The sequence below is a fragment of the Nicotiana tomentosiformis genome, chromosome 11 (genome assembly GCF_000390325.3).
Source record: "Nicotiana tomentosiformis chromosome 11, ASM39032v3, whole genome shotgun sequence".
Classification (NCBI taxonomy): Eukaryota; Viridiplantae; Streptophyta; class Magnoliopsida; order Solanales; family Solanaceae; genus Nicotiana; species Nicotiana tomentosiformis.
In genome coordinates this window covers 41761182-41789133 of record NC_090822.1, presented here as the reverse complement: position 1 = coordinate 41789133, position 27952 = coordinate 41761182, and the positions used below count along the sequence as shown (strand labels likewise).

The 27952-nt window shown below is 39.6% G+C and overlaps 1 protein-coding gene across 3 annotated transcripts; it reads right to left on the bottom strand.

The window, feature by feature from the left end:
• On the bottom strand, positions 1 to 26214 carry LOC104119443 (DNA mismatch repair protein MSH7). 3 transcript variants are annotated; one of them, XM_009630959.4, is made up of 17 exons: positions 25727 to 26210; positions 24358 to 24910; positions 22138 to 22233; positions 21969 to 22024; positions 21440 to 21506; positions 20833 to 20919; positions 20443 to 20574; positions 20276 to 20309; positions 20129 to 20176; positions 18033 to 18232; positions 17822 to 17948; positions 17436 to 17713; positions 3791 to 3982; positions 2329 to 2742; positions 2143 to 2239; positions 1168 to 1295; positions 1 to 614 (listed from the first exon to the last, which is right to left on the bottom strand). In XM_009630959.4, the coding sequence occupies exons 1-17, from the start codon at positions 25984 to 25986 to the stop codon at positions 132 to 134; spliced, it is 3252 nt and encodes a 1083-aa protein (XP_009629254.1). In that variant the 5' UTR covers positions 25987 to 26210; the 3' UTR covers positions 1 to 131. The 3 variants fall into 3 exon arrangements, with proteins under 3 accessions (XP_009629254.1, XP_009629253.1, XP_018634257.1); XM_009630958.4 differs by having other exon boundaries at positions 20824 to 20919; positions 25727 to 26209; XM_018778741.3 differs by lacking the exon at positions 2329 to 2742 and having other exon boundaries at positions 20824 to 20919; positions 25727 to 26214.
• Positions 26215 to 27952: the final 1738 nt, after the last annotated feature.

The window sequence follows — 27952 nt, the reverse complement described above, 5'->3', positions numbered from 1 at the left end:
TTAAATCAAAAACAGGTCATTTACACCTTCATTAATATGCTTGTCAACCAGTAATCTTTCCTACCTTCCAGTTAGTATCATAATTTCATCGGCATTTCCCACTGAAGAGTTTCACGAATATACAAGATAACTCAGAGACTAACATCTTCAGCTAGTGGATCTATCAGCTTTAGTTCATGCCACAAGCAATACAATGTATCAAATAGGTCATCGTTAACTTCACCATCTGTCTTTGAGATTTCTAGAAGTGTCTTGAACCATTCTTCATGCAGTGTTGAAAAGCAAGCTCTTTGTTCACATGACCTAAAACTTTCTCCCATCATTTTCTTCATGACTTGCCCTGCATTCGATGCGGATTCAACCACAATTTTTGGGATTCCAGCCATGAGTGCTACTTGCATTCCATAGCTCTCTGGGCATGCTCCAGAGGCTAGACGGTAAAGGAACACCAGCTCTTGTTCTGTTGGAGATGAACTTTGAGATTTCAACTTGAAAGAGCAGGCCATGTGTTGTAATGTCACATTAGGATGAGAAGCAAACTCTTTAGTGAGTGGATGATAATGTGTGGCAAACAGTAAGCGGCAGTTCACCGTCTCTATAAGGTGTCGGAATACCTGGACAGAACTTGTAATATGTCAAAAAGTTCACCTCACAGCTTGAATGTATGAAACAAAACAAAGATGTCACGACCAAAATGACTCAAAAGACAAGCAAGATTCCCTTTCAATAACGTATAGTAATCTTAAAGGCATTGGTCGAGCCCCAACAAGTTTTGCTCAATTTCTTAGCTACAATAGCTCCATTCTTTATCTTGTGATCTTATACCTTAGGAACAGGTCACATGCATAAAAAGATAATTCAGATGGCAAAAAAATGCTTCAGTAATTTCAGAAAAAGTAATATGGTATGTCATGCCACGTCTTTAGGGAATACTTTGCCCGAGTAACTCAACGAAGCTCAATGTATTGTACTAGAAAGCTGTTAAACTATAATTGTGTATTACACCTTAGGCACTTATCATGGCATTACACCAGTTGACTGGGAAAGACAGATCAAGCATCATGTAAACTAATGCAAAAAGACTCCCAGAATCTGTCTATCAAGAAAACAGAACTCTTGCATGCAGCTAATCAATCATACAATAAAAGAAAATAATGGGGAACTTACAGCATATGCAATAGCATATCCATCAAAAGTGCTTGTTCCTCTGCCCAATTCATCCAGAAGAACAAGGGAATTGCGTGTAGCATTTTGAAGAACTGACGCGGTTTCGGTGCACTCAATAAAGAAGGTACCTGTAAAGAGTAAAAATAGAATGAATACCTGTGAAAATGAAAAATAATTTGTAAAATGCATGTGGGGCATAGATGTTTTCTTTCTTTATGAGGTAGGGGTAAGGTCTGCGTACACACTACCCTCCCCAGACCCCATTTATGGGATCAAACTGGGTTTTTTGTTGTTGTTGTTGTTGTAATGTGGGGCATAGATGTTTCTGCTTTGAGCTTTACACATGGTCAATTTTTCTTTGTAATGCACTAAGAAGAGGATAGAAATTGTGAAACCACAAATATCTGCTGCCATTGATCTAAAATTCATCTTTATTTGAGAGTGAAGGAGTTTACTGTCCAAGCCAAGTCCACCGCTATGGACTTCGACTCATACCTAAAGAATGTGATAAAGCAGGAACTATATTTCTCACAAGTCCACCTGTTATGTCATAGCTGAAGCCTGAAGTAATCAAATTCATATAGTCCAAGTGCTAAAATTTTCAGTGCTCATTATGATAATGATAATGATTGTGGAGAACATCAACAACGATGGTTCAATTTGTGCTATCCTTATGTCAAGTTAAAAAGTCCAGGCACTCTTTTATCATTGTGATGATAATAAGATATTCCACAAGCATAGTCACTACAATGAAGACTATCACTTGAAGTTGAATATCCCAAAAGAAGTCAATTATAGGCCTCTTCCGGTCCAAACTAAATTGCCCTTTTCCTCTTTTCTCTTTCTGACTTTTATTCCTTTCTGACAGTGGTCTAGACTTTTCCGAAGAATGAAAGACTACATAGATAGTAAAAAGAAGGTAAAGAGGGGAGGAAGGTAGTTCAAATAATAAGCTCTCTTTTGATTAAAACTTACTTTCACCAGTCATGATTCGATCAGTTGCTCCAAGACGTGTAAAGATGATGTCCACAAGTGAAAGCACACATATTTCTCCAGGCACATAGCAACCCAACTGCAGTGAAATTGATATCTTTAAACTCCAGAAGCCAAGTACCATCTAAATGAATGTATGATCTCTTCCAAACATAGAGAAGAATGAACCTGAGCCATTATGACGGCCAGACAAGTGGCACGTAAAAGAGTTGACTTTCCTCCCATATTTGGTCCAGTCAACAGTAAAGTACGAGGATGGCAGATATTCGTATTCCCTCCAAGATGGAGATCATTAGGAACAGGCAGTCCCCCACTTTCAGCAAGAGCATATGGATGCCAAAGCCCCTTGATGTTTAGTATTGGCCCACCAGTCTCTCTACAGAAATTTGTTGGCTTTGAAAGAGGCAAGATCACTGGTCTACACATAACTCCAGAGGAAAATTTTGCAGTAATGGAAAATGATCTTAACACATCAACACAACTTATGGCATAAATGACTTGAGACCACTCAGTAGCCTTCTCAACAAATAACTCGAGCAAAATGGATAGCGTTTCAGCATCAAAATCAGTAGCATTATGATCCTGGCACAGCACAGGAAAAAGGAATTACTGACACAGCCCTCTGCAGGATGAGATGAGGTTTAGTAAAATAGAAGGTCCACAACGGGACATACTGAAAGCGTTAGTATAATTAGGTTTATAAAGCATACAACTATGGCTAAGCATCAAACTGAAGTACGAGATCATGACACGGATGAATGAAGTAGCTGCATCGATGAACTGATGGGTAAACTTGTTACTTCTTTTTTCTCTTTTGGAGGGGGGAAGGAGGGGGGGATGTTGAGGTTGTGTCCAGCTGTGGGGAAAGGAAACAGTTGTTTACAGTACCAAAATGATGTGTTTACATCAAAGCAGCACTGTTATTCACAATGGTCTTCAAAGAAGAACATGACTACTAAGCAAGCACCATATTATACGTACACCTTAAAGAGAACCTAACCAGCCCATGGCATGTCTCCAATTTGCTATTAAACTAGCTAATCCAGAATCGATTTAAAAATCAAGCACAAGCTATTTGATTATAGAAAACAAGAAATAAAGTTAGGAACTACTGAGTAAAAGCAGATATAAGGGTCAATCTTACACTATATTTCCCTAAGTCGGTAAGAACTCAAACACCTGATTCTTTCCAAACAATAAAGGACTGCCAATGTAACAGTTCCTTCAAGTACAATCGAAAAAACTTGAAAATGCAGATTTAGGAAATCTGTGACTGGATTAATGGCCAGACTCTAACACACATGATTAGACAATCAACTAGCAAGCACATTCTTCTCTTTTTTCTTTTTTCTTTTTTCTTTTTTCTTTTTTCTTTTTTCTTTTTTCTTTTTTCTTTTTTCTTTTTTTAAGAGGGTAAGGGCGGCCCATACTCCCCGTAAGTGTTGAACCTGTACGCCAACTAGAGTTGGACCAGAAGCCTGCAGGGGATTTCTCTGATACTTTAAAAAGATGAAAATACAGATGGAAAAATAACGAGCACTCTCATCAATTTGAATATTAAAGAGGTTGAATATAATGGTCCAAAACAATCTTGACAAGAAAAGAGCCAAAAGAATCTTGTATCACAAACCTGAAAATTGGGGAAGTCACTCTTGATTGCTGCTTCAAATTGGCTGAGGAATTTATCAAGCCCATCGTCACCATCTAGAACAGGCAAGGATACCACTTTAGCCAGGGAAGAGGTCAGACGTTCCTTCTGCAACAACCTTAACAAATCTAGCCCAATCCGTAGCCCTTTAACAAGCAACCCAAACACTTTAACCTGTAGTAACAAGAAGAAAACCTTGAGTGAAACAGAGGTTATATACTACATCAATAGAGCTGAAAGGTCATTCCCAGGGGCTGAACCAGAAAATTCTTCATGGAGGACAAAAGTACTATGAAATGAGTCGTGCAAAAGCACGTCCAACATAAATAAATATTCGTTATTTATCTTAAATAAGCATATGAATTTTTGGATTTCTAATATTAAAAAGATAAGTAAGCAATTAGATACCTATCTACATCATTGGACTTGCAAAAAGTAGAGCAACTTCATTATTAGCTTACGAATGTAGAGCAAGACGAAGAAAAAGTAGATATGAAAATGAAGACACTTGCTGTAGTCGATAATTTTGTCATTATCTATTACCACCCAAGGCTGTGGTAGGACATTTAATAGGATTATGAACTTTTTCCAGTTTCAAGTACCAAAAGGTCATTTAGGAAACACTTTCATTGTAATAGTCAGGAAAGAAAATATGCCCACAGCATGAAAATAAATGGGGCATAAGATGATTCGGATAATTTGAGGTAACTAGACCAAAGAAATTAGCAGTTGGAGCAAATGAATAAATTTGAGAATTTTTAAGCTAAGTTGCTCGGACACGGGTGCGGGTGTCCGACATGGGTGCGGATCCAGAGGTCGGATCCTTCGAGATGCAAATTCTAAGATTCGGGCATACGGATCCTAGTACAGATACGGGTGCGGGGATCCAGCTAAAAATAATTCAACATTATAAAAATATCTCTAAATTATGAGAAATTTTGTGGAAGACTTACGTATAGCTTGTAAAGTGTGGATTTCTTTTTTATTCTCAAGTTGTAAAAAGGTAAAGGATTGATTTCCTAGATAAGGTATGCTATTTTCTTCGAATTTACCCTAATTTTGGTTCTGATTTTGGGAATCAAATTGTATCTCGTCTTGAATGTTTCTGTCCGTCGTGGTCAAAGTACCCAAAATTGTTTGACCAAATCCTGTACGGATCCCATACCCACACTCATACTAGTGTCGTGTCGACATGGGTGCGGTACCTAAACTGCCGTGTCGGAGCAACTTAGTTTTTAAGGGTAACAACAAAATTGCCTCCTACCTTAGATAAGAAGATCTAAGGAAATCTGTAGGTGGAGGAAGAAGGATATCCATTGAACCAGGAAAAGTGCCAAGAAAAGTCATTTGGTGGATGTTTGAATAGAAAGAAATTATCAAACATATAAATACCATAAAGGATATGCAACTAAGAGTAGGTAGAAGAGTGGAAAACTGGAAGGATATAGAGCAGTTACCCATTGAGCCCCTACTAGTTGTAAATTAATTATGGATTCTAACCAATAAAATAATATATAGGATGATGGTCCATATTTTGTGTTATTTGCACATGATATTGTTTTAAATTGAATAAGCTAGTGAGAGACACAAGGAGTCAGCCAAAAGCTAAACCTGAAGCACTCGAGAGAGTAACAGGTTTAAAATAAGTATAAGTAATGGAATATATATATATATATAGACACACACAGCAAGATTAATCCCTATAAGAAAAATGAGGGTGAAACAGTGGTGCCCAAATGCAGACAAATTATGTGAAGGCTCAGTTTTTCAGGAGAATGGCATGATAGATGAGACATCACATTGATCTAAATTACAACGGCTGAAATCAAGGAGTGCTGTAAAAGTGCACAGCAGGAACAGGAAAAGAAGATACCTAATAAAGCAAAAGCAATTCCTATACTACAATTATGAGATGACAATATCATATAGGAGGGAGCGTTGGGCCTCTAAGGTCCAACACATCTACAAACAACAACAACAACAACGACCCAATAAAATTTCACTAGTGGAGTCTGGGGAGGCTAGTGTGTACGCAGACCTTACCCCTACCCCGAGGGAGTAGAGAGGCTGTTTTGAAAGACCCTCGGCTCAAGAAAACGAAAAGAGATAATATATCAGTACCATGAATAGAAACCATAGAAATAATAACACCATCATTGTATACGGTCGAAATAGATTTCGGCCTTCGTATGATCGGTCGAGGGCAAAACGTAATAGATCGGAGTAAGACTTCAAAATGGATTCCGAAGATGGTACAAACAACCTCCGAGCCCGAGGGACCGATCAATGTCGAGCTCGATATCATTATCAAGCTCGAATCCAAATCGAACTATGATGCAAAGTAAAGTTATCGAGCTTATGATTCAGAGACCGACCAACCCTGACCCCGAACCAATACAAGGATCCAAGTCATAATCGAGCTCAAGTCAAGATCGAGAGCTCGAGTCGAGACCGAAAACTCGAGTCAATATCGAGCTTACAGACAAGAGCCGTTGCAATCCCACTAGAGGAGAGAATCCTAGCAGGAATTATGTAAAAGCTGATTTATCATGGGTCTCCCACTATGTATTTTTAATTATATCTAAAGTAAGGTCCCTCTACTATAAAGGGTACGGTTATTATTTCTGTAAGGGGGAGTTTTTTTTTTTATATTGTAATTCAAGCACCATATTCTCATATAAAGAAAAGTTGCTCTTCTAAGTTTCATAAATTGGTTCAACCTGTTCAGTCCTAAAAATCTTTTTATTTACAACCGTGTTTACTTTGTACTCTTTGCAATCCATATTTGATATTTCTATTTATCATTACGGTTTGTATTAAGCTATACCACATATCCTTAGAACTACGTACAAATTTAACTCTATCCGTTTTTCGGGTAAAACAGTTTGGCGCCCACCGTGGGGCTAAGGATAACAGTGTTTGTTTGATACAAATCTGCAACACACATCAGTTTACGCTTGTCTTTTGAGGGTGTCTCTGACTTCGAACTAGCAATGGCAAACCCTCGATTAATGGCTTTACATACCGACAACGAAGCCGGCCTTCAAGACAAAACCAATAACTTGATGCCCAGGGCCGGAAGGCCGCTTATCGATCTCATTGAAGCTCGAGTCGAAGTAACTGAAGCTCGAGCCGAAGTACCGCTAGATGTCAACTCGCATGTGGCCTTGGAGGCAAAACAACGTTCCGAGCCTGAAAATAGCATTCATGGCGCTACTCGATCTGTAGCTCGAGACTCCCATAGCGTGGAGGAGAACGGAGTCAGCTTGCGTATGATCTTTGAAATGTTGCAAGTCCAGCAGGTAGCGATAGCTCAGTCTACCAAGCAGACCGGAACCCAGTCCACCTCGAGAAATTGCCCACCGAACGGAGCCAGCCGTAGTAAGGTCGAACGAGCAAGATTCGGGTACTCCCGAAATTGCTAAAATACTTGAGGAGCTCACAAAGCGAATCGAAGCCAACGATAAGAAAGTAGAAACATATAATTTCAGGGTCGATCAAATCCCAGGGGCTCCGCCCATGATAAAAGGGTTGGATTCCAAGAAATTCATACAAAAGCCTTTTCCCTCGAGTGCAGCCCCAAAACCAATCCCCAAAAAATTCTGTATGCCCGAAATCCCCAAATATAACGGTACGACCGTTCCCAACGAAAATGTCACCTCTTACACGTGTGCCATCAAGGGTAATGATTTGGAAGACGATGAAATCGAATCCGTGTTGTTGAAAAAATTCGGAGAGACCCTCTCGAAGGGGGCAATGATTTGGTATCATAACCTGCCACCAAATTCCATCGATTCATTTGCCATGTTAGCGGATTCATTTGTAAAGGCACACGCCGGTGCCATAAAGGTTGCAACGAGGAAATCGGACCTTTTCAAAGTAAAACAAAGGGATAATGAAATGCTGAGGGAGTTCGTGTCCCGATTTCAAATGGAACGCATGGAATTGCCACCGGTCACAGACGATTGGGCCGTCCAAACTTTTACTCAAGGGTTGAACGAGCGAAGCTCGATGGCATCATGTAAACAAAATTTGATCGAGTACCCGGCAATAACTTGGGCAGATGTGCATAATCGATATCAATCAAAGATCAGGGTCGAAGACGACCAATTAGGAACTCCTTCCGGATCCGCACATCCAAACAGATCAGCTATTAAAAATCAGAGGGACATCGATAGAGAACCGAGGTCGAACAGAGACCGATATCAACCATACGTCATAGATCGAATGAATAACGGCTCGACACACAATGCCGCCCGAAACAATCGAAGGAGTGATCGAAGACAGAATTCTCGGGGACTGATGAGCAAGAATGGCTTTGACAAACATGCCGGTCCTAGAGAGGCACCTCGGTTATCGGAGTATAACTTCAGCGTCGATGCATCGAGTATTGTATCGACAATCGGAAGAATCAAAGATACTAGGTGGCCCAGACCCATGCAAACCGATCCTTCCCAAAGAAACCCAAATTCTATGTGCGAATATCATGGGACGCATGGCCACAGAACCGAGGACTGCAGACAGTTAAGGGAGGAGGCAGCCTGTCTATTCAGTGAAGGCCACCTTCGAGAATTCCTCAGTGATCGAGCCAAGAATCACTTTAGAGAAAGGGACTCCAACAGAAAGGACAAACAAGAGGAACCTCAACATATCATTCACATGATCATCGGCGGGGTCGACACTCCATAGAGACCCGCACTCAAACGCACTAAGGTATCGGCCACAGGGGATTATGTGTCCAAAGGCACTTTATCGTTCGAAAACGAAGAAGCAAAAGGCATCTCTCAGCCCCACAACGACGCTCTGGTAATTTCTATCCTATTAAATAAATTTCAGGTTAAGCGTGTTTTGGTGGATCTAGACAGCTCTGCGAATATTATCCGATCAAGGGTCGTGGAGCAGCTCGGTCTGCAGAATCAAGTCATGCCCGCAGCTCGGGTCTTAAACGGCTTCAATATGGCCAGCGAAACAACTAAAGGGGAAATTATTCTACCAGTGAACGTGGCTGGAACCATCCAAAACACAAAGTTCCACATAATCGAAGGCGACATGAGATATAATGCCCTACTCGGAAGGCCTTGGATCCACAACATGAGGGCAGTACCTTCGACTCTCCACCAAGTAATGAAATTCCCAACGTCGGACGGCGTGAAAACAGTGTACGGGGAGCAGCATACGGTGAAGGAAATGTTTGCAGTCAATGAGGTAACATCGATATCAACATTATCAGCCTCAGAAAGATCGAGCATTAGAAATGTACGAGAGGCCAAATAGCAATCACAGCCGCCAGTCTCGACCAAATCGGTGAAGCAGGAAACAAAAGATGACGAGGAAGATTTCCTGACTCCCCGAACTTTTATCATCCCTGAGGATTCTGACGCCACCAAATCGACGGTCGAAGAGCTGGAACAGGTCATATAAGGTTATATTGATCGAACATCTGGGAACGGGATTGACCCCCGAACTCAGGAAAAAACTTATTCAATTTCTTATTGATAACATAGATTGCTTTGCTTGGTCCCATGTAGACATGACAGGAATCCCATCGTCGATAACAACGCACCGGCTGAGCCTGGACCCTAGGTTCAGACCGGTGAAGCAAAAAAGAAGACCTTAGTCCGAGTTAAAGCACGCGTTCGTAAAGGACGAGGTAAGTAAACTTCTCAAAATAGGGTCGATTCGGGAAGTAAAATATCCTGAATGGTTAGCTAACGTAGTTGTAGTCCCTAAAAAAGGGAACAAACTCAGAATGTGTTTAGACTATAAAAATCTGAACAAAGCATGCCCCAAAGATTCTTTTCCACTGCCTAACATCGATCGAATGATCGATGCTACAGTCGGCCACGAGATCCTTACTTTTCTCGATGCATATTCCGGGTACAATCAAATTCGAATGAACCCGGAGGACCAAGAAAAAACTTCGTTTATCACTAAGTATAAATCGAGATCAACCCCGATAAAATCAAGGCCATCGAAGACATCACCATCGTGGATAGTGTGAAAGCGGTGCAAAAGCTAACCGGACGGATAGCTACCCTAGGCCGATTCATTTCGAGGTCATCGGATCGAAGCCACAGATTTTTATCTCTACTCAAAAAGAAGAACGACTTCGCTTGGACCCCGGAATGCCAACAAGCTTTAGAACAATTGAAGCAATACCTGTCGAGCTGCCACTGCTTCACACTCCGAAGACAGATGAAAGACTTTACTTATACTTGGCCGTATCGGAAATCGCAGTAAGTAGCGTCCTAGTTCGAGAAGAGCAAGGTACACAATTTCCTGTTTATTACGTAAGTCGGACCTTAGAAGAAGCAGAGACTAGATATCCACACTTAGAGAAATTAGCACTCGCACTGATAAGCGCTTCTAGGAAATTAAGACCATACTTTCAATGTCACCTCATATGCGTGTTGACAACTTACCCACTTCGTAATATTTTACACAAGCCCAAACTATCGGGCCGATTGGCTAAATGAGACGTCGAGCTCAGCGGGTACGATATCAAATATCAACCCCGTACGGCCATCAAGTCTCAAATTTTAGCAGACTTCGTGGCCGATTTCACGCCAGCCCTCGTACCCGAAGTTGAAAAAGAACTCTTGTTAAAATCGGGTATATCATTGGGGGTTTGGACCCTCTTCACAGATGGTGCTTCGAATGTGAAGGGGTCCGGGCTTGGCATCGTGTTGAAACTCCCCACGGGTGGTATCATTAGGCAGTCTATCAAAACTTCTAGGTTAACTAACAATGAGGCCGAGTACGAGGCCATAATTGCAGGTCTCGAGCTGGCAAAAAGCCGATGAGCAGAAATGATTGAAGCTAAATATGACTCTTTACTGGTAGTAAACCAAGTAAACAAAACCTTCGAGGTTCGAGAAGGCAGAATGCAGAGGTATTTGGACAAGTTACAGGTAACTTTGCACCGTTTTAAGGAATGAACTTTGCAGCATGTGCCTCGAGAACAAAACGGTGAGGCCGATGCACTCGCAAATTTGGGGTCATCGGTCGAGGAAGATGAGATCGATTCGGGGACTGTCGTTCAACTCTCGAGGTCCGTAATCGAGGAGGGGCACGCAGAGATAAACTCCACAAGCTTAACCTTGGATTGGAGAAAAAAGTATATTGAATATTTGGGAAACGGAAAACTCCCATTGAACCCTAAAGAGTCAAGGGACCTACGAACCAAAGCTGCTCGATTCACGTTAGCTGAAGATGGAACATTGTACAGAAGGACGTTCGATGGACCATTGGCAGTATGATTGGGACCAGGAGACACCGATTATGTTTTACGAGAGGTCCATGAAGGCACTTGTGGGAACCACTCCGGCGCCGAATCACTGATTCACAAAATCATCAGAACAGGATATTACTGGGATAGCATGGAAATGGACACTAAGGAGTTTGTTCGAAGATGCGATAAATGTCAAAGGTTTGCACCGATGATCCATCAACCCGGGGAACAACTTCATTCAGTCCTATCCCCATGGCCATTTATGAAATGGGGGATGGATATCGTCGGCCCCCTACCATCGGCCCCAGGTAAAGCTAAATTTATTTTATTTATAACTGACTATTTCTCTAAATGGGTTGAAGCACAGGCGTTCGAGAAAGTAAGAGAAAAAGAGGTTATAGATTTCATCTGGGATCGCATCGTGTGTCGATTCGAGATACCCGCAGAAATAACATGCGATAATGGCAAGCAATTTATCGGCAGTAAAGTAACTAAATTTCTCAAAGATCATAAAATAAAAAGGATATTATCGACATCGTATCACCTCAGTGGGAACGGACAAGCCGAATCAACAAACAAGACTATCATCCAAAACTTGAAGAAAAGGTTGAACGAAGCCAAAAGGAAATGGAGAGAAATTCTACCCGAAGTCCTATGGGCATATCGAACAACATCGAAGTCCAGTACAGGAGCAACTCCGTTTTCTTTAGTGTATGGCTCCGAAGCCTTAATTCCAGTCGAAGTCGGAGAACCCAGCGCAAGGTTTCGACATGCATCGGTGGAATCAAACCATGAGACAATGAACACTAGCCTCGAATTATTAGATGAAAAACGAGAAGCGGCACTCGTTCGAATGGCTGCACAAAAACAACGAATCGAAAGGTACTACAATAGAAGAACCAACCTCTGCCACTTCAGGATCGGGAACTTAGTCCTAAGGAAGGTCACCATCAATACTCGAGATCCTAATGAAGGGAAGCTCGGCCCAAATTGGGAAGGACCCTATCAGGTCCTCGATATAGTCGGAGAAGGATCTTATAAACTCGGAACGATGGATGGCAAGCCATTATCAAACAACTGGAACATATCACTCCTCAAACGATATTATTGTTAAGGTATGATTCTCTTTTTCCTTTCGCCCATATATACATATTCGAAGCTAACCCATCGCAGGAGTTCGATCAAAGACATCGAGACCTCAGGTTTTAAAGTACGCGTTGCACTCTTTTTCCCCTTAGATCGGCTTTTATCCCAAATGGGTTTTCCCGGCGAGGTTTTTAACGAGGCAACAACCATATGCTACCTGAGGGCAATTCAACAGTATCCGAGGCTTCTTCATAATCAACCTCGAATACCGGGGGCATTAGCATTAGCCCTCAAATATATCAAGTTCTGAGGCAAGAAAGATATTTCGTAACAACAGGGTTCCAATAGGAAAAGTTGTAAGAGCCAAATGGTCAAAACGAACCATGCTCATGTAGTTGGCCTGAACCCTGACGCAAAACATGAACACATGTATAATGACTTGCAAAGAAAAGTTCTCTTCTAAACCGATATCTTATATCCAAGCAAAACTCCTCTATTTCGAGATTTATTATGCAAACAGGATCGAGTTCGAATCATTCACTCGACCCGCTCATCATCATCATCATCGGAAACCAAGGCTTCAGCTTTGGCTTCGAGTTCTTTGGCCCTATTAATCTCTTCAGCGAGGTCGAAACCTCGAGCATGGATCTCCTCGAGGGTCTCCCTCCGAGATCGGCACTTAGCAAGTTCAGCGACCCAATGTGCTCGAGTATCGGCGGTCTCGGCTGCCTCTCTTGCTTGGACCTGGGCAGCTTCAGCATCGGTCCGATAGACGGCCACGAGTGCATCCGCATCGGCCTTTGCAAGTTCAGAGGCCAACCGAGCCTCGAGCTCCTCTATTCTTCTCGCTAGGACCGATCCTTTCTCCTTCATTTTTTGGAATTGGTTTTCGGCCGATGACAATTGGGCTCGAGCAGTTTCTTTCTTTGCAGCAAAGCGGTCCATTCCTTCTTTCCACTCCAAAGACTCCGCTTTTATCACATCGACTTCTTCACGGAGTTTTCCGATCATCTCAACTTTCTGATGCAGCTGTGAGACCGAAAAATTAGCCATCGTTCCGGTATCGAGCCCATAGGCTTTTAAAAGTATTATTACCTGCTCGGACATATCGATCTGATCTTGGCGAGCCTTGGCCAACTCAGCTCGGAGGTCTTATATTTCTTCCCCCTTTGGCCTAAGAGGAGTTTTAGGGAGTTCCTCTCCTCCGTAACCCGTTGAAGCTCGGCCTCGTATCGACGCAGCTCGGTTCGGGACCGAGAACATGATTCTCGATGAACTGTCGCTCCCTGCAAAGAAAGAAGAAATGAAGTTAGAAAAGAAAAGCAAACTTAAAGGTAGCGCCATATAATTTAAGGCTTACCTGATTCAAAGCCTGCTGCACTCCGTGAAAAAGATCTGATCTGTCACTCGTACCGGTAGTGTCCTCGACACCGATAAACAGGTCACGAAAAGGATCCTCTCCATCATGAGGCCTATCTAATTTGAGGGCCCCCAAAGCTTAGGCCTCCCAAATCGCCCCTGCGAAAAAAGCAAGAAAGGTGGGCGAGTCTTCGATTACTACTGCCCCAAGTGAATCGCCTGGGGCATTCTCTTCGGTTCGAAGAGATTCGAGAAAAGTCCCTTCAGACATATCCCCCATCTGTTAGCCTCGATGGGAAGCGTCTTCGATCTCCAACAACTCGGGGACTCTGCCCGAATCTTTCTCCGATATATCCTCAGTTCGAGGCGAAGCCTTATGAACCACCATCGATCCAGCTGCCTGTGAAACGTCGGTGGTCTTCCTCGTTCGGGCCACCAGCGCAGACCCATCGTTCTCTTCTTCCTCTTCTTCTACATCCCTCAGACGCAAAACCAATTCTATGGTCAAAGGAACGATATTCTTGTTCGGCTTACGAGCCGTCCTTTTCTTCAGTTTCTGATCTTCGAGGACGGGGGTTCTTTTCCTCTTGTTATCTTTCACCGGTTTTGGGACAGAGGCCGAAGCCTCTTCTTAGACGGATGAGGGCCTCAAAACCGCATCTTTGCCCACACCTACACACGGAAAATTTTATTAAAGCCTGTGAAAAGCATTTTATTCAAATTATCAAAAGATACGAAAAAGGTGCTTACCGTGATTTTTGGTCTCTCATCGGCCTTTCGACAAATCGGGCCATGAGCGCTCGGCGTAGGAGGAGGTCGAAACCAGATCACGTACCCAGTTCTTGAGATCGGGCACTGCGCCGGGCATCCAGGGAACCGCTGCATCACAAAAGGAGAATATTGGTGAAGGAAATGAAAGGATAAAATAGTAGGAGATAAGAGCAGAATTACACTTACGCTTCATGTTCCACTCCTCGGGAAAAGACATCATTTCGATCGGAATCAGGTCCGAAGTCCTTACTCGAACGAATCTCCCAATCCAGCTTCGATCCTTATCCTCATCTATACTCGAGAACAGAGCCTTGGTAGCTCGACGTTGGAGTTTTATTAACCCTCCTCGAAAAAGGCGAGGACGGTATAATCGGACAAGGTGATCGAGGGTGAAAGACATCCCCTCGATTTTACTCACAAAACATCGGATCAAAATAACGATCCGACAAAAGGAAGGATGTATCTGGCCTAGGGTTATTAGGTATTTGCGACAAAAATCTATGATAACGGGGTCGAGGGGACCTAACGTAAAAGGGTAAGCATACATGCTTAAAAACCCTCTCACGTGAGTAGTAATATCCTCTTCGGGAGACGGCACTACCACTTCTTTGTTCTCCCAGTTACAATTTTTTTTTATCCGCTCGATGTGCTCCCGGGTTATCGAACAAATATATCTCGATACGGGCTCACATTAGCCAGGGACCGGCGAACCTTTATCGAGTTTGAAATCGGAGGTAAGAATACACGCCGCCGGAACGCACTCCTGAGGCCGTGGATCCACCTGTATTTTGTCGGCGGCGAATTGGGAAGAAGAAGCTTTGTCTTTTGGGGGACGATTTTTGATGTCTTCACCATTTTGGATTTAAAAAAGGTAACAAAGATTTGGTAGTTTAGAAGAAGAATCACAGATTTGCGAATAAACTCAGAGAGAACGAAAAAGAACTTAGGGAATTTGGAAAATTGAAGATGTAAAAGTGGTGCTATTTATAGATTAAAGCAATGACGGTTCAGTATCAACGGTGGCCGACCACCGTCTGACAAGCATTAAATGCCTTGAAAGACTAAATCAACGGGACAGCTATCACGTACGTCATGGTCGAACCCAATGTAAACGTCAGCTTATAATCCGATCGAGCCGTTGAAAAATCATATCGTTTCTCACCACATTCTTTCTGAGAAACGAGGGGACTATCTGTATATGGTCGAAATAGATTTCGGCCTTTGTACGATCGATCGAGGTCAAAACGTAATAGATCGGAGTAAGACTTCAAAATGGGTTCCGAAAATGGTACAAACAACCTTCGAGCCCGAGGGACCGATCAATGTCGAGCTCGATATCATTATCAAGCTCGAATCCAAATCGAACTATGATGCAAAGTAAAGTTATCGAGCTTATGATTCAGAGACCGACCAACTCTGACCCCGAACCAATGCAAGGATCCAAGTCAGAATCGAGCTCAAGTCAAGATCGAGAGCTCGAGTCGAGACCGAAAACTCGAGTCAATATCGAGCTTACAGACAAGAGCCGTTGCAATCCCACTAGAGGAGAGAATCCTAGCAGGAATTATGTAAAAGCTGATTTATCATGGGTCTCCCACTATGTATTTTTAATTATATCTAAAGTAAGGTCCCTCTACTATAAAGGGGACGGTTATTATTTCTGTAAGGGGGAGTTTTTTGTTTACATTGTAATTCAAGCACCATATTCTCATATAGAGAAGAGTTGCTCTTCTAAGCTTCATAAATTGGTTCAACCTGTTCAGTCCTAAAAATTATCTTCTTTGCAATCGTGTTTACTTTGTACTCTTTGCAATCCATATTTGATATTACTATTTATCATTACGGTTTGTATTAAGCTATACCACATATCCTTAGAACTACGTATAAATTTAACTCTATCTGTTTTTCGGGTAAAACAATCATAAAAACCAGAAAATAGATGAAAAGCAAAAGCAATAACCAGTAACCAATACATCTACAAAGTGTCACACAAATGTGAATGTTAAAGTTAATGCATGGTCAACACAATATTGGACAAGATAAAAAAATGAATATATCTGATAGAGTGTGTAAGTAGCGCATGAAGAGGATAAAATGAGAGGTTTGATTGTGTCATGATTACCTCCAAATATGACAGTCTATAGGTGCAACACTATCAGGACTGAAGATGTAAATGTAGACGAGGCAGACCTAAATACACAACAACAACAACTCAGTATAATCCCACTAGTGGGGTCTGGGGAGGGTAGTGTGTACGCAGACCTTAGCCCTACCCTGGGGTAAAGAGGCTGTTTCCGATAGACCCTCGGCTCCCTCCCTCCAAGAACTCCCCACTTTGCTCTTGGGGTGACTCGAACTCACAACCTCTTGGTTGGAAGTGAAGGGTGATAACCACTAGAGCAACCCACTCTTGTCACATGAACGAAAATTATCACAAAGGACCTAAATACACATGAACGAAAATTATCACAAAGGACCTACGGTCTCTCAGAATGACTGCAGACTTAGCTAAGAACTCAACATGATATAAACAAAGGATAATCATTGCTGTTAAGTTAGGTCATGTGTTTGCCAAGATTCTTTTCGGTCTAGTCAAAGACTTGTGCGTCAATGCAAGAATAATTGGGAGATTTAGAGAACCGCTATTTTATCTTAAGAAATGATTTATTTATTTTTGCCATGAAATGGGATCAGAAAAGAGCGAATGAATATAGAGAATCCATACAGCTGACTAAGCTAGTCTGGAATTAACGCGTTGTTGATTGATGATTTAGAATAGTGGTTCTTGGACAAACAACCATCAGAGTAATAAACAACCATCAGAGTAACAAACAACCCCTTGAAATAAAATTTAACCGGAAACTACCATTTGAATAGAACAATCAATAACTATTCTGCCTATTGCTCATTTGTCTAGGAAGTAAGAAAGGTGTGAAAATGACACACAATGTCATCCAATGTGCAACAACGAGATAGTCTATTATTCGCTGGTAAGTAAAAAAGGTCTGAAAATGGAAATAGATGCTCAGCTACTATATCGGCTAGTCTTTCTTACTGGAAGCAGATTGAACTATGGTGTTGTAACCACACAAACTAGTAATTCAGATAGTGAGAGCATCTTTTGGCACATAACTGCACCAAGACTAAGCAAACCAAATTGAGATGTCAAACAGGACTTACTCGCTGCTTCAATATTTTGGCACCAATCAAGGGCAGTAGGAGTGCTTCAGAAGATTGAATGCTAGCCTTAACCCGTCCAACCAACCTATCCAAATCTGGAAGCTTGCGAAGATATTGAGCAGCGGATAATGTAGCCTCTGAATTTTCAACAAATCTGTCAATCACATCAAGCCTATGGTTGATTTTCTCCACATCTTTGAGGGGATGACAAACCCAGTTTCTCAAAAGTCGCTTCCCAGGTGAAGTAACACAATTGTCAAGATACTTGTATAAAGTACCTGAAAACAATAAATAATCACTCACAGTTAGAATAGAAGAAAATATAATTGCCACAATTGCCCCTTAGAATGAGTACAAAGCTTGATTTGACAAAATATTGTACTTGCCTGATGGACTCCCATCGGCATTATTGTTGAAGATCTCAAGATTGACAAGTGTTTGTCCATCCATTTTGAGGCAACCCCTATAGACTTCATATGATAGAATATCGCCATTACGTAAGACCTCATCTAACTGTTAATGACAGAATGAAACAATCACCAAAATAATACCATTAAATATTACACACAGAAGATAGGTCATTGTTCTGAGACTTACCATCAATCGCTCTAAATGATTGACAAGACTCCCAAGAGCACATAACGCAACATCATGGCTCCTTACTCCATCAAAGGTGTGATCCCACTTATTACAAGATCCTTTAAAGTAACCTTTCAAGTCAAGGAAATTTTTCACTTCTGCAGGATCAACAAAATCAGCACCTGGCTGGAATGGGGACAGGAGTGGTGCTGCAGAACCTAAATGGACAAAGGATACTCATCAAGAGATCTAAGAAAGTGACAGCTCCATCTATTTCTATTTCAACCATCCAATTTTGGTTCTATGTGTAACATCTTCATATATCATTCAATTCTCCCGGAGGCTGGAAGAACAAATGTAGTATCTGAATAGTTTACGTTTATGAATCACAATCCCGTCTAATCTCACTACAACTTCACTCTTCTTGTGCTGACTAAACTTGCAGCGCATATATTCAGTATTACTTCTACTTATCCTAAAACCCTTACTCACTAGTTTACTTCTCTATAGTTCAAGCTTTCGGTTGACACCCTTGATGGTTTCGTCATTTAGCACAATATCATTAGCGAATAGTATACCATGGGATCTCATCTTGTATTGTGTTGGTTAGCTAATCAACAACTAGGTTAAACAAGTAGAGGCTCAATGCTGATCCCGGGTGTAAACCCACAGTTATGGAAAAACTCCTTTGTATCTCCTACTAGTGACTGCCCCTTTATGCATGTCCTTTGTGACATTTATATATTTAATATGAAACAAAAACAAACATGGGCCCATTATAAAACATGCTTTAATCAGATGGAAATGGATGAACATTCAAGATTAGTGCACATTGAAAACCATAAGATAGGCTAGCTGCAACTTGCTTGTGCCAATGATGTTGTCCAAGAAGCATGTACATCCTAAGATAGACGACTTACTGAAGACATGGATTTGTGATCATGACAGTGGTGTAGTTTTAACTTTTAAGTATTAACTATGACAGCGGAGGCTTGGAATAATACTGCATGCACTATAGAAACCTTATCATAACAGTACCAAATTGGGCCTTGTTTTGTTTTTTTGATAAGGACCAATTTGGGCCTTCTTAGCAACTTTTCTTCTAGTTGAACACTACCAGGGCTTGTAATATTGTTATTTATCTCAAGAAAAGCAAAAGGGGTAAAAGTTTAAAGCAACTGAAACTATTGATAGAGAAATTCGATGATGAGCTACTCTCAGCTAGCTAATTCCCCTAAAATGTGCAAGTTAAAGAAAGAAGAGAAACAAGAAAATGCAAAGAAGAATGAATAGATTAGTTCAACTTAGGAGCAGATAAGCTCAAGAGAATGAAATGTACACGAAGACGAGAGTGTGATTTCTTGTCTATGGATTTTCTAGAAAAAAGGTGACAATTGGCTTTAAATCTTCGACGATTTTGGGTGGAAATGATTGAAACAACAATCTGTTATAATTCCTTTGGGCTCGTGAATCTTCTTTACATGAAACACAATCTGATGATAATAGAAAAGTACCTTTAATCTTCTATATATCACAGTCACTGTCAGAAGAAACAGTGTGTGAGGAAAGGGCGCAGGTCTAACGTTATTCCTCTCTATAAATTCTAGAGAAGAGGATAACATGTCCCACAATGATATCACTCGGCAAAACTTGACAAAAGCGGACAGTCTCTCAAACAAACTAAGAAAGCTATCCTTTCTCAATTTCTCTCCACCAGGTCATATCTCATAGGCAATACAAGACCTTAGTTATAGCATTAAAATTGCTCACTGCTAACTAATCTCATTCCAACTGCAGAATAAACAATACTGTGGGTCCCCCCTATTGACCACTTAAAAATTATAATCTTTTCAAAGCTCATCTTCTTTAGGGAATTTGTCGCAACTTACTATAAATAATGGCCAAATAAAGACCACCATACATGGCTTTCAGGGCAAAAGTTAAATGGAACGATATGAAGATCCAGGCTTTCACGCTGAACTGCCCCAACAAAGAAACAGCTTCGTGACATGATAGGCAGGACATAATGCCTTGGATAATCAGGAGAGAATTATCACAATCACAGCCATTTCATGATACAGTAAGCAACTATTTAAGAAACACACAAATATCACCTGTTAATGAGTATTTTTTCAGAGCTTTTTGAGCATCCTTTGACAAACCTATTAAAAATAGAAGTGCGAGACGAGAAAGTCAGACTCAACATAGTTATTTCCAAAGAACAAAAATCCTCCCAAAGTCTAATTTAAAAAAATCTTTACCCCTAGCATCGTATATAACTTCCTTCGGTGACACCTACAGATGCAACAGAGAGCAACATAAAATAATCAAGCAAACGAATCGCACATTTGTTAAGTTACACAAAGAAAGATACTAGATCTTCTATTAAGTTACTCAAAGAAAGATATTAGATCTTAAAGTGTCGTACCTGCATCAGCAAAGCCCCCAAAGCTGCACAAGATGCATCATCGCTTATGGAACCAACCCAAACTTTCAGAGCAGCACAATCGACAAAAGCAAAGCCAAAAGTGGTTGAACCATTCTCTAGCTCATTGCAAGTCTATATGTAACAGTGAGAAGCCAATAAATCCTCTGCCTCAGTTTGAAGTCTCATTTTGTAGCACAAGGATGACCATATGGAAATTAAAAGATTTTAAAGCTTTTTCTTAAAAATTTGGGGAGAGAACAGAAGCAGCATAAGATTGCATGAAGCATTATTCTGCACATATAATAGATAACTCTACTGGCATGTAGAATTAACAGAACTGTATCATGCCAATGGCCTCAATTTATATAAAAAGTTGCAAACCTCCTTAACTGCAAGAAGATGAACTGCATCAGGCCCAATATTGCCCTCACTTGTGGTAGAAGGAGTGAATACATGAACTAGTTTTCTGCGAATAACCTGAAACCAATATTCTCATCATCAAATCACACAATACCATGATGAACAAAGAGTTGATAGCACTCATTTGAGAGACGCAGAAAAAAATTATGAGTGCCCAACAAAAAGATTCATAAAAATGTATACATCCAGAATTTTTCGAAGCATTAATTGCTTCTATGTATCTTCTGTTGCTTTATTATCACATTTAGAACAGTTAAATGACAATCACTAACCTCACATAGCCCTAAGCGCTGCAAATGTATTTACAGAACTAGGTAATTTATGAATGCTCAACCAAACTATATATATGTATCCAGAATTTTTCAAAGCATTAATTGCTTCTATGTATCTTATGTGTTTATTATCACATTTAGAACAGTTAAAGGACCATCACTAACCTCACACAGCCCTAAGCATTACAACTGTTTTTAAAGAACTAAGTTAACTCAACGACTTGAAAGCAAGCATTACAACTGTTTTTAAAGAACTAGGTTAAGTCAATGACTTCATGCTTTCACAAAATTCATGCTGCACTTACAGAAGTAGAGCCTCTAGATTTTGCTTGCTCAGATGTTTCCAACTGTTCCATCCGTCCTACTTTGTACCTTCAAAGTAGTTAGATAAACTCAAGATAAATGAAAAGATACCTAATAAGATACTAAACAAGTATTATCAACAAGGTGGTCAGTTGCAAATTGCTACTAACATAAGTCATAAGCCATGCAGAGAAAAGGTGACATAGTAATGAACTGTTAAAAAAATGATCAAGATGAAGCAAATCAGAAATTCCAATTACTGATAAACTCGTACAGTCATTAGAAAGTAGGAAATTGGAAATTGGCAGCAGCAAAAGCTGTTAGCCTGTTTCCCTGAAAAAAGATACAGATCTGGAAAATGAAACTTACTAAATCTTTTTTTTTTATAACCGTGGTGTTTCGGCCAGCTTGTGCCCACCTCAAATATATCCACAAGATACATGTTACCTCCCACCAATACGGGTACCAGGTAACTCTATCCACCAACGGCTTGGACATATGGGAAGAAATAATGAGACTTCTAACTCTTACCCTCGTGCTAGGAGCTTCTGAACAGCTTCATCTATCCCACTTTCAGATATGCCAACCTGACAGAAAAGCAAGAAAATAACTCTATGGATCAGATTCAGAAGATTAAACTAGACCGAAAATTACCAAAACTACCTTTTCAGATATCCCAAGTGACTTACGTATAGCATACCTGTCTACATTTTCCCACGCCACTTAGTGTCATTTTCCAATCGAGCTCCTTGTGACCAATTTCAGCATCTAGCTCATACAGCTCATAAAATTTTCCCTTTTAAAGCATTAATATTTTAGAGAAAACTATATCAGATAAGAAGCCTTGTGCATGATTTTTTCGAAATGAAAGAAAATAAAAGAATACATTTACTGCAGAATTGAAAATCAAACAAAGACAAACCATAACTTCAATGAAAGAAAATATTTTCTTTTCCTCGCGCCTAACCATATATAGGGTATCCTAGCACTTATGGTGCAAGTATCTTCGCCTAAATTGTCCTTTAACTATTAGCAGTAGATCCAGATTACATTCCAAATACTCGTTTCATTCCTTATTCTTCTCCAAAAGGAATTGCAAAATGTATAGAACGATTCAAACATGCATTGCCTAAGCCAGCAACGACAAACAAATAGACGTATCCCAAAGGTTTTCACAAATAATCCTCTCGTATGATTGGCTGGAAAATCCACAACATCTAACAAATATTTACTTACGCTATCAATAGTGAGGCCTCTTTTTTCCCAATAGGTCCTATCAATAGTAAGGTCATTGCTAACCATCTAATAATAAAATTTCAACAATTAATGTCTTTAAAATTAAGAAACCAACATCGCATGCAAATTATCTGTCCAATCTTAATAGTTAATAGCACGACCCTGAAAACCTTGTAACTTCTATTTAAGCAGTGTATTATCCAAAAAACTGGTATTTTATGGTATTCAAAGTTTAAATCAGGATATCTCAGTAGTATGGATAATACTCTTAATATGTGAAAACAAAGACTTTCAAATTAGTAAAGTAACTTTTCTGCAGCAAATAACGCAGAGGAAAAAGAAACATGCATCAGATAACTAACAGCAAGAGGCAACAGTTTTAGTAAATTAGGAAATCTTTCCACGATAAGATTTCATACTGTCATTCTTTTTACTAGGTAAACAGAGACCTAGAGAAATGTATGATACATATATATAACCTACAGAAAAAGAGAAGATCTAAAATTGTAGATCGAGAAACTTGAAAGCCAAGAAAACAAAGCAATGCTTAACGGATAAAATTACAGCAAGAGAAAGAACAAGAAAACAAACTGCATTTCCTAGAAAAATCCTAGAAGCTATACCATCTGGCAATATCTTGTTAGAAAATTAACCTTAGAGTAAATTGAGATGGATCTTCTACAAAGAATACAGTGAGTCAATGATTAGAGTTTGGATCAAAACTTTTGAAAATAAAAAAAAAAACCATGGCTTCTGTGTTCTAATAGTTAAAAAAAAGTTTACTTTCCATGGATTCTACATGAAGAACAAACTTAAAAGATTATTATCATGTGGTCACTACCAAATTCATGATACCTAAGACATGGATTATTGGGTACTCCTTGCCAGCGACACAATATAATAAGAGGATACTCTTCAGACCACTAATGAAGGCAAAAAAAACATAACCAGGAAAAAGTTTTTGTCAAAAACAGGAAAGTGTTTTGTGAAAATTTTACAAACATTTTCCTCATTCGCAATACCACTGTGTAATAAATTGATACCGAAATAAATAAATAAATAAATAAATAAATAGGTGAAACAATACTAATGCAAATATTAAACCTAAAACAAAACTTATCCAAACAATTATCTTGGAACAAACTAATGCATGACATAAATATTAGAGAAGCAAAGAATGTATATTATTCAGTAAATATCACTGTGCAGTGCATAACTGTCTCATATATAACAAAAGATATCAAAAGAACGAGAAATAGAATTTCCCTAATGGATTTAAAACTTCGAATTTTTTTCCAAGGATATAGTCCAAGGAATGTAACAAGTGTTACCAAATCCTATCATAATGATACAGAAGAATCTACGTTATTAGGTAAAACATGGTTATTTTCCAAGTTCCATGTAGAAGCCTTTAGGTAATCCAGTTACTCAATAGTCACAAGCCTATCCATCTGGATCGTTACTCTTTCCAGTTGTCTAATAGCCCAATTTATTAAAAATGATAAAGTACAATCAGCACGTTACACTATCTAAAAGCAAAAGTTCATGGCTCAAAAACTTGTTGCACTAGAAAGAAAAAGAATGAACTGGCATACGATTACGGTGCAAAGTCACTTTTTCCAGTAAATTGATGACACAAAGCGGCTGGAAGGAAGAATATACAAGATGGTAAAGTAGAACTAACCACTTTAAAGAAAAGCAGAATGTCCATGTATTTGCATTTGACATCCCAATACTGCTTCTGAGAAGCAGACATTTTTCTCAATGCATCAGGAGGAATAAACAGTGTTCGCTTGTCATAGAGTGGGTCCCCTGGCATTCTACCATTCGCATCCTTGATTTGAGATGGATGAAGCCACTCAAACTTGCTAGTCATTTCAAACTCTGCTTCAAGGTTCTTCCCTCCAAAATTCGAACCCTCAAGACTCTTAATCCTCTTGCTTGCATTCAATGAAGAGCAATCACTCCTATCCGCTGAGTTACGCATGTCATCTTGAACTCTTTTTAACCCAGGTACAAAAGGCTGCATACTTGGTGTTTCCGGCCCAAAACCATGATCATCACCTTGTATAAGAGATACTGATCCTTTACCCTCTTGGTTCCTATTTCTATTAGCACTAACAGAACTTCTATTAGAGCCTGACTGCAAGGAAATAGAAGGATTCCCCAGTCTTTCTGATCCTTCATTTTTTGTACAAGGAGAGGGGATCCCAAAAGAATCATTCTTCACTAGATCCCTGTACACAATATCAAAAAGTAGTTAATATCACACATCATGTCGCAAGACAGCATGAATATTATGTGCATACAATATAATCAAAAGGTGGTTAACATTTCAACTGTCAAAATAAGCAAGGAAGCAGTGAGCATTCGATCACCCACAGAAGAAAAGAAACAGAACCAAACTCTAACACCATGCTTATTGTGACACCTAAAAAAGATAGAACAGTAAAACTTAACCACACCACCTTTAACATAAACATGGTTGCTAATGGGACATAATAGTTTAAAATGTAAACCCTCTATTTCAATGGCAAAGGAGTAACAAATAGGAATACACCACGGCAGCAAATTCACATAATTTTGACAAGGCTTATATCAATTAAAAATAAAAAGCCAATTTACAAAATAGTAGGAAAGAAAGCCATGAGTGACACGGGGTAGCTCTACTAAAGTAGAGAGAGGGAATAAATAAGACTTTGTACTAGTACTAACACCTTCAGCTGTAACATAGCAGGTCAAAATTGCAAGAGAGCAGTGAGCAACAACTGAACATAGCTACACCACCTTTAACATAAACTCGATTGGTAATGGACTATAGTAGTATCAAATGTAAGCTCCGAATAGCAGTAAGTTAGTAGTAGTAGTAGTAATAACGTAATTTTGACAAGGCTTATACTAATAAAGTGCAATTTACAATATAGCAAGTATGAATAAGACCATGCAGTAACTAAAATTAGGTAGTGAAAAAGCAGAGAGAAGATAACTAAAATTGTAAGCAATGAAATTCCATAAATAAATAAAAATAAGAAAATCTCGAAATTAAGAGATACCGATCAATGCGTGGTTTTTCTCTGATAAACTTGTGCCTAATAGAAGAGAAAGCAGAAGACTTATTTCCATCATGGCCACAGTTGAAGGGGAGAACCTGACGTGGCAACTTCTCAGGAGGAGTTTCAGTTCCCAAAATCGGAATATTTTTGGTAACAGGGACTGTATTTTGATTTGGAAATTTGAGTTTGTTGTTGCCGGAGCTTTGGTCCTCCGATGAAGGTCTCTTGAGGAAGGAGAGTATAGATTTCTGCCGCTGCATTTCCGATTGTCGGCGAAAGTAGGAAAGAGAGGCGAATTGGCGCCAAAGGATTTTTGGGCTTTTGGAAATTGGAGTAAAATTTTGTAAGCTCGGAGAGGCTTAAAATGAGGAATTATTACCTTGGCTACTGTGAAAGTCTGGTGGCTTACTCACCGTTGGATTTGATTAACATTTAACGACGTTACTTTGACTAGGGTGTTATCTGTTTTACCACTCTATGAATTGTTGGTTTTTGCATTTTACCTCTGCGCTACATATTAGTATTTGGTGGTATGGTTCAATACATTACCAGTTGCCAGCCATGTGTACAATAAAAAGTTAAGATTCTTGGCCCGTTTATATTACTCTAATAAGTAAAGCTGGCGAGGTCTTAAAAATATCAATAAATTTAAAAAGTCTCAAAAACATCAATAAAATTACACATAGATTAGCAACTAATAACTGTAGTTTATAGTTAATGGTAACCTATTATAGCATGTTACTTTCTTAGATTAAAACATTATATGTTATGTTAAACAACTTACAAATTGTCAATACCTGATTAATGTCTTTTTAGTTACCTCCCAAATGATTAATTGAATATAACGTTTGAATTTCTTGGAACAAACTGCACAATGTGTGTTTACCCGAAAAACGAATAGAGTTAAATTTGTACATAGTTCTAAGGATTTATGGTATAGCTTAATACAAACCGTAAGGATAAATAAAAATATCAAATATGGATTGCAAAGAGTACAAAGTAAACAAGGTAGTAAAGAAGATGATTTTTAGGACTGAACAGGTTGAATCAATTTATGAAGCTTAAAAGAATAACTCTTCACTATATGAGAATATGGTACTTGAATTACAATGTAAGCAAAAACTTGGTTCTTACAGAAATAATAACCATCTCATTTATAGTAGAGGGATCTTACTTTAGATATAACTAAAAATACATAGTGGGAGACCCATGATAAATCAGTTTTTCCATAATTTCTACCAGGATTCTCTCCTCTAGTGGAATTGCAATGGCTCTTGTCTATGAGCTCGATATTGACTCGAGTTTTCGGTCTTGAGACGAGCTCTCGGTCTTGACTTGAGCTCGATTCTGACTCGGATCTTTGCATTGATTCGGGGTCAGTGTTGGTCGGTCTCTGAATTATAAGCTCGATAACATTACTTTGCATCATAGTTCGATTTGGATTTGAGCTTGATAATGATATCGAGCTCGACATTAATCGGTCCCTCGGGCTCGAAGCTTGTTTGTACCATCTTCGGAACCCATCTAGAAGTCTTACTCCGATCTATTACGTATTGACCTCGATCAATCGTACGAAGGCCGAAATCTATTTCGATCGTATACAGATAGTCCCCTCGATTCTCGGGAAGGGTGTGGTCTAAACGATATGATTTTTCAATGGCTCGATCAGATTATAAGCTGACGTTTACATTGGGCTCGACTACGACGCACGTGATAGTTGTCCCGTCGATTTAGTCTTTCAAGGCATTTAATGCATGTCAGACGGTGATAGGGCTTTAAAATACCACTGATAGGGCTTTAAAATATCCAATTTCGGAATTTTAAGTTTATTTTCTTCACTTTTTGAGTTCTTGGAGCCCGAGTAACGCGATTTAGGAGGAGGTAAATACCCAAATCACGAGGGTAAGTAATATTTTCTTTGTTTTGATTATATATTTCATTTTTCCATGTATCATTACACCTATATCAAGGATTTAAAGAGAAGAAATTATGGGTTATTGACTTGAACTTAAGAGAACGAATTTTGAGGTTTTGAACATAAAATTAAAGTTGGATTTGGAAACTAATTATATATTTGGACCTGGTAGGTTATGGGTCATTGAAATTTGGTATTGGTTTTGGATTTCGGGTGCGCGGTCCCGAGTTGACTTTTTGGGAATTCTTCAAAGATTGAAGCTTTATGGATCGAGAACGTTTTTATGGGATTTGTGGACTTTCTTGGTTGAT

Coding starts and splice junctions, on each gene's coding strand:
- LOC104119443 (XM_009630958.4), bottom strand. CDS start 25,986: ATGCAGCGGCAGAAATCTATACTCTCCTTCCTCAAGAGACCTTCATCG. Junction 20,575..20,823: donor ATCTTCTTGCAGTTAAGGAG/GTTTGCAACTTT, acceptor TGTTACATATAG/ACTTGCAATGAGCTAGAGAA. Junction 2,240..2,328: donor TGGCCGTCATAATGGCTCAG/GTTCATTCTTCT, acceptor ATTTCACTGCAG/TTGGGTTGCTATGTGCCTGG.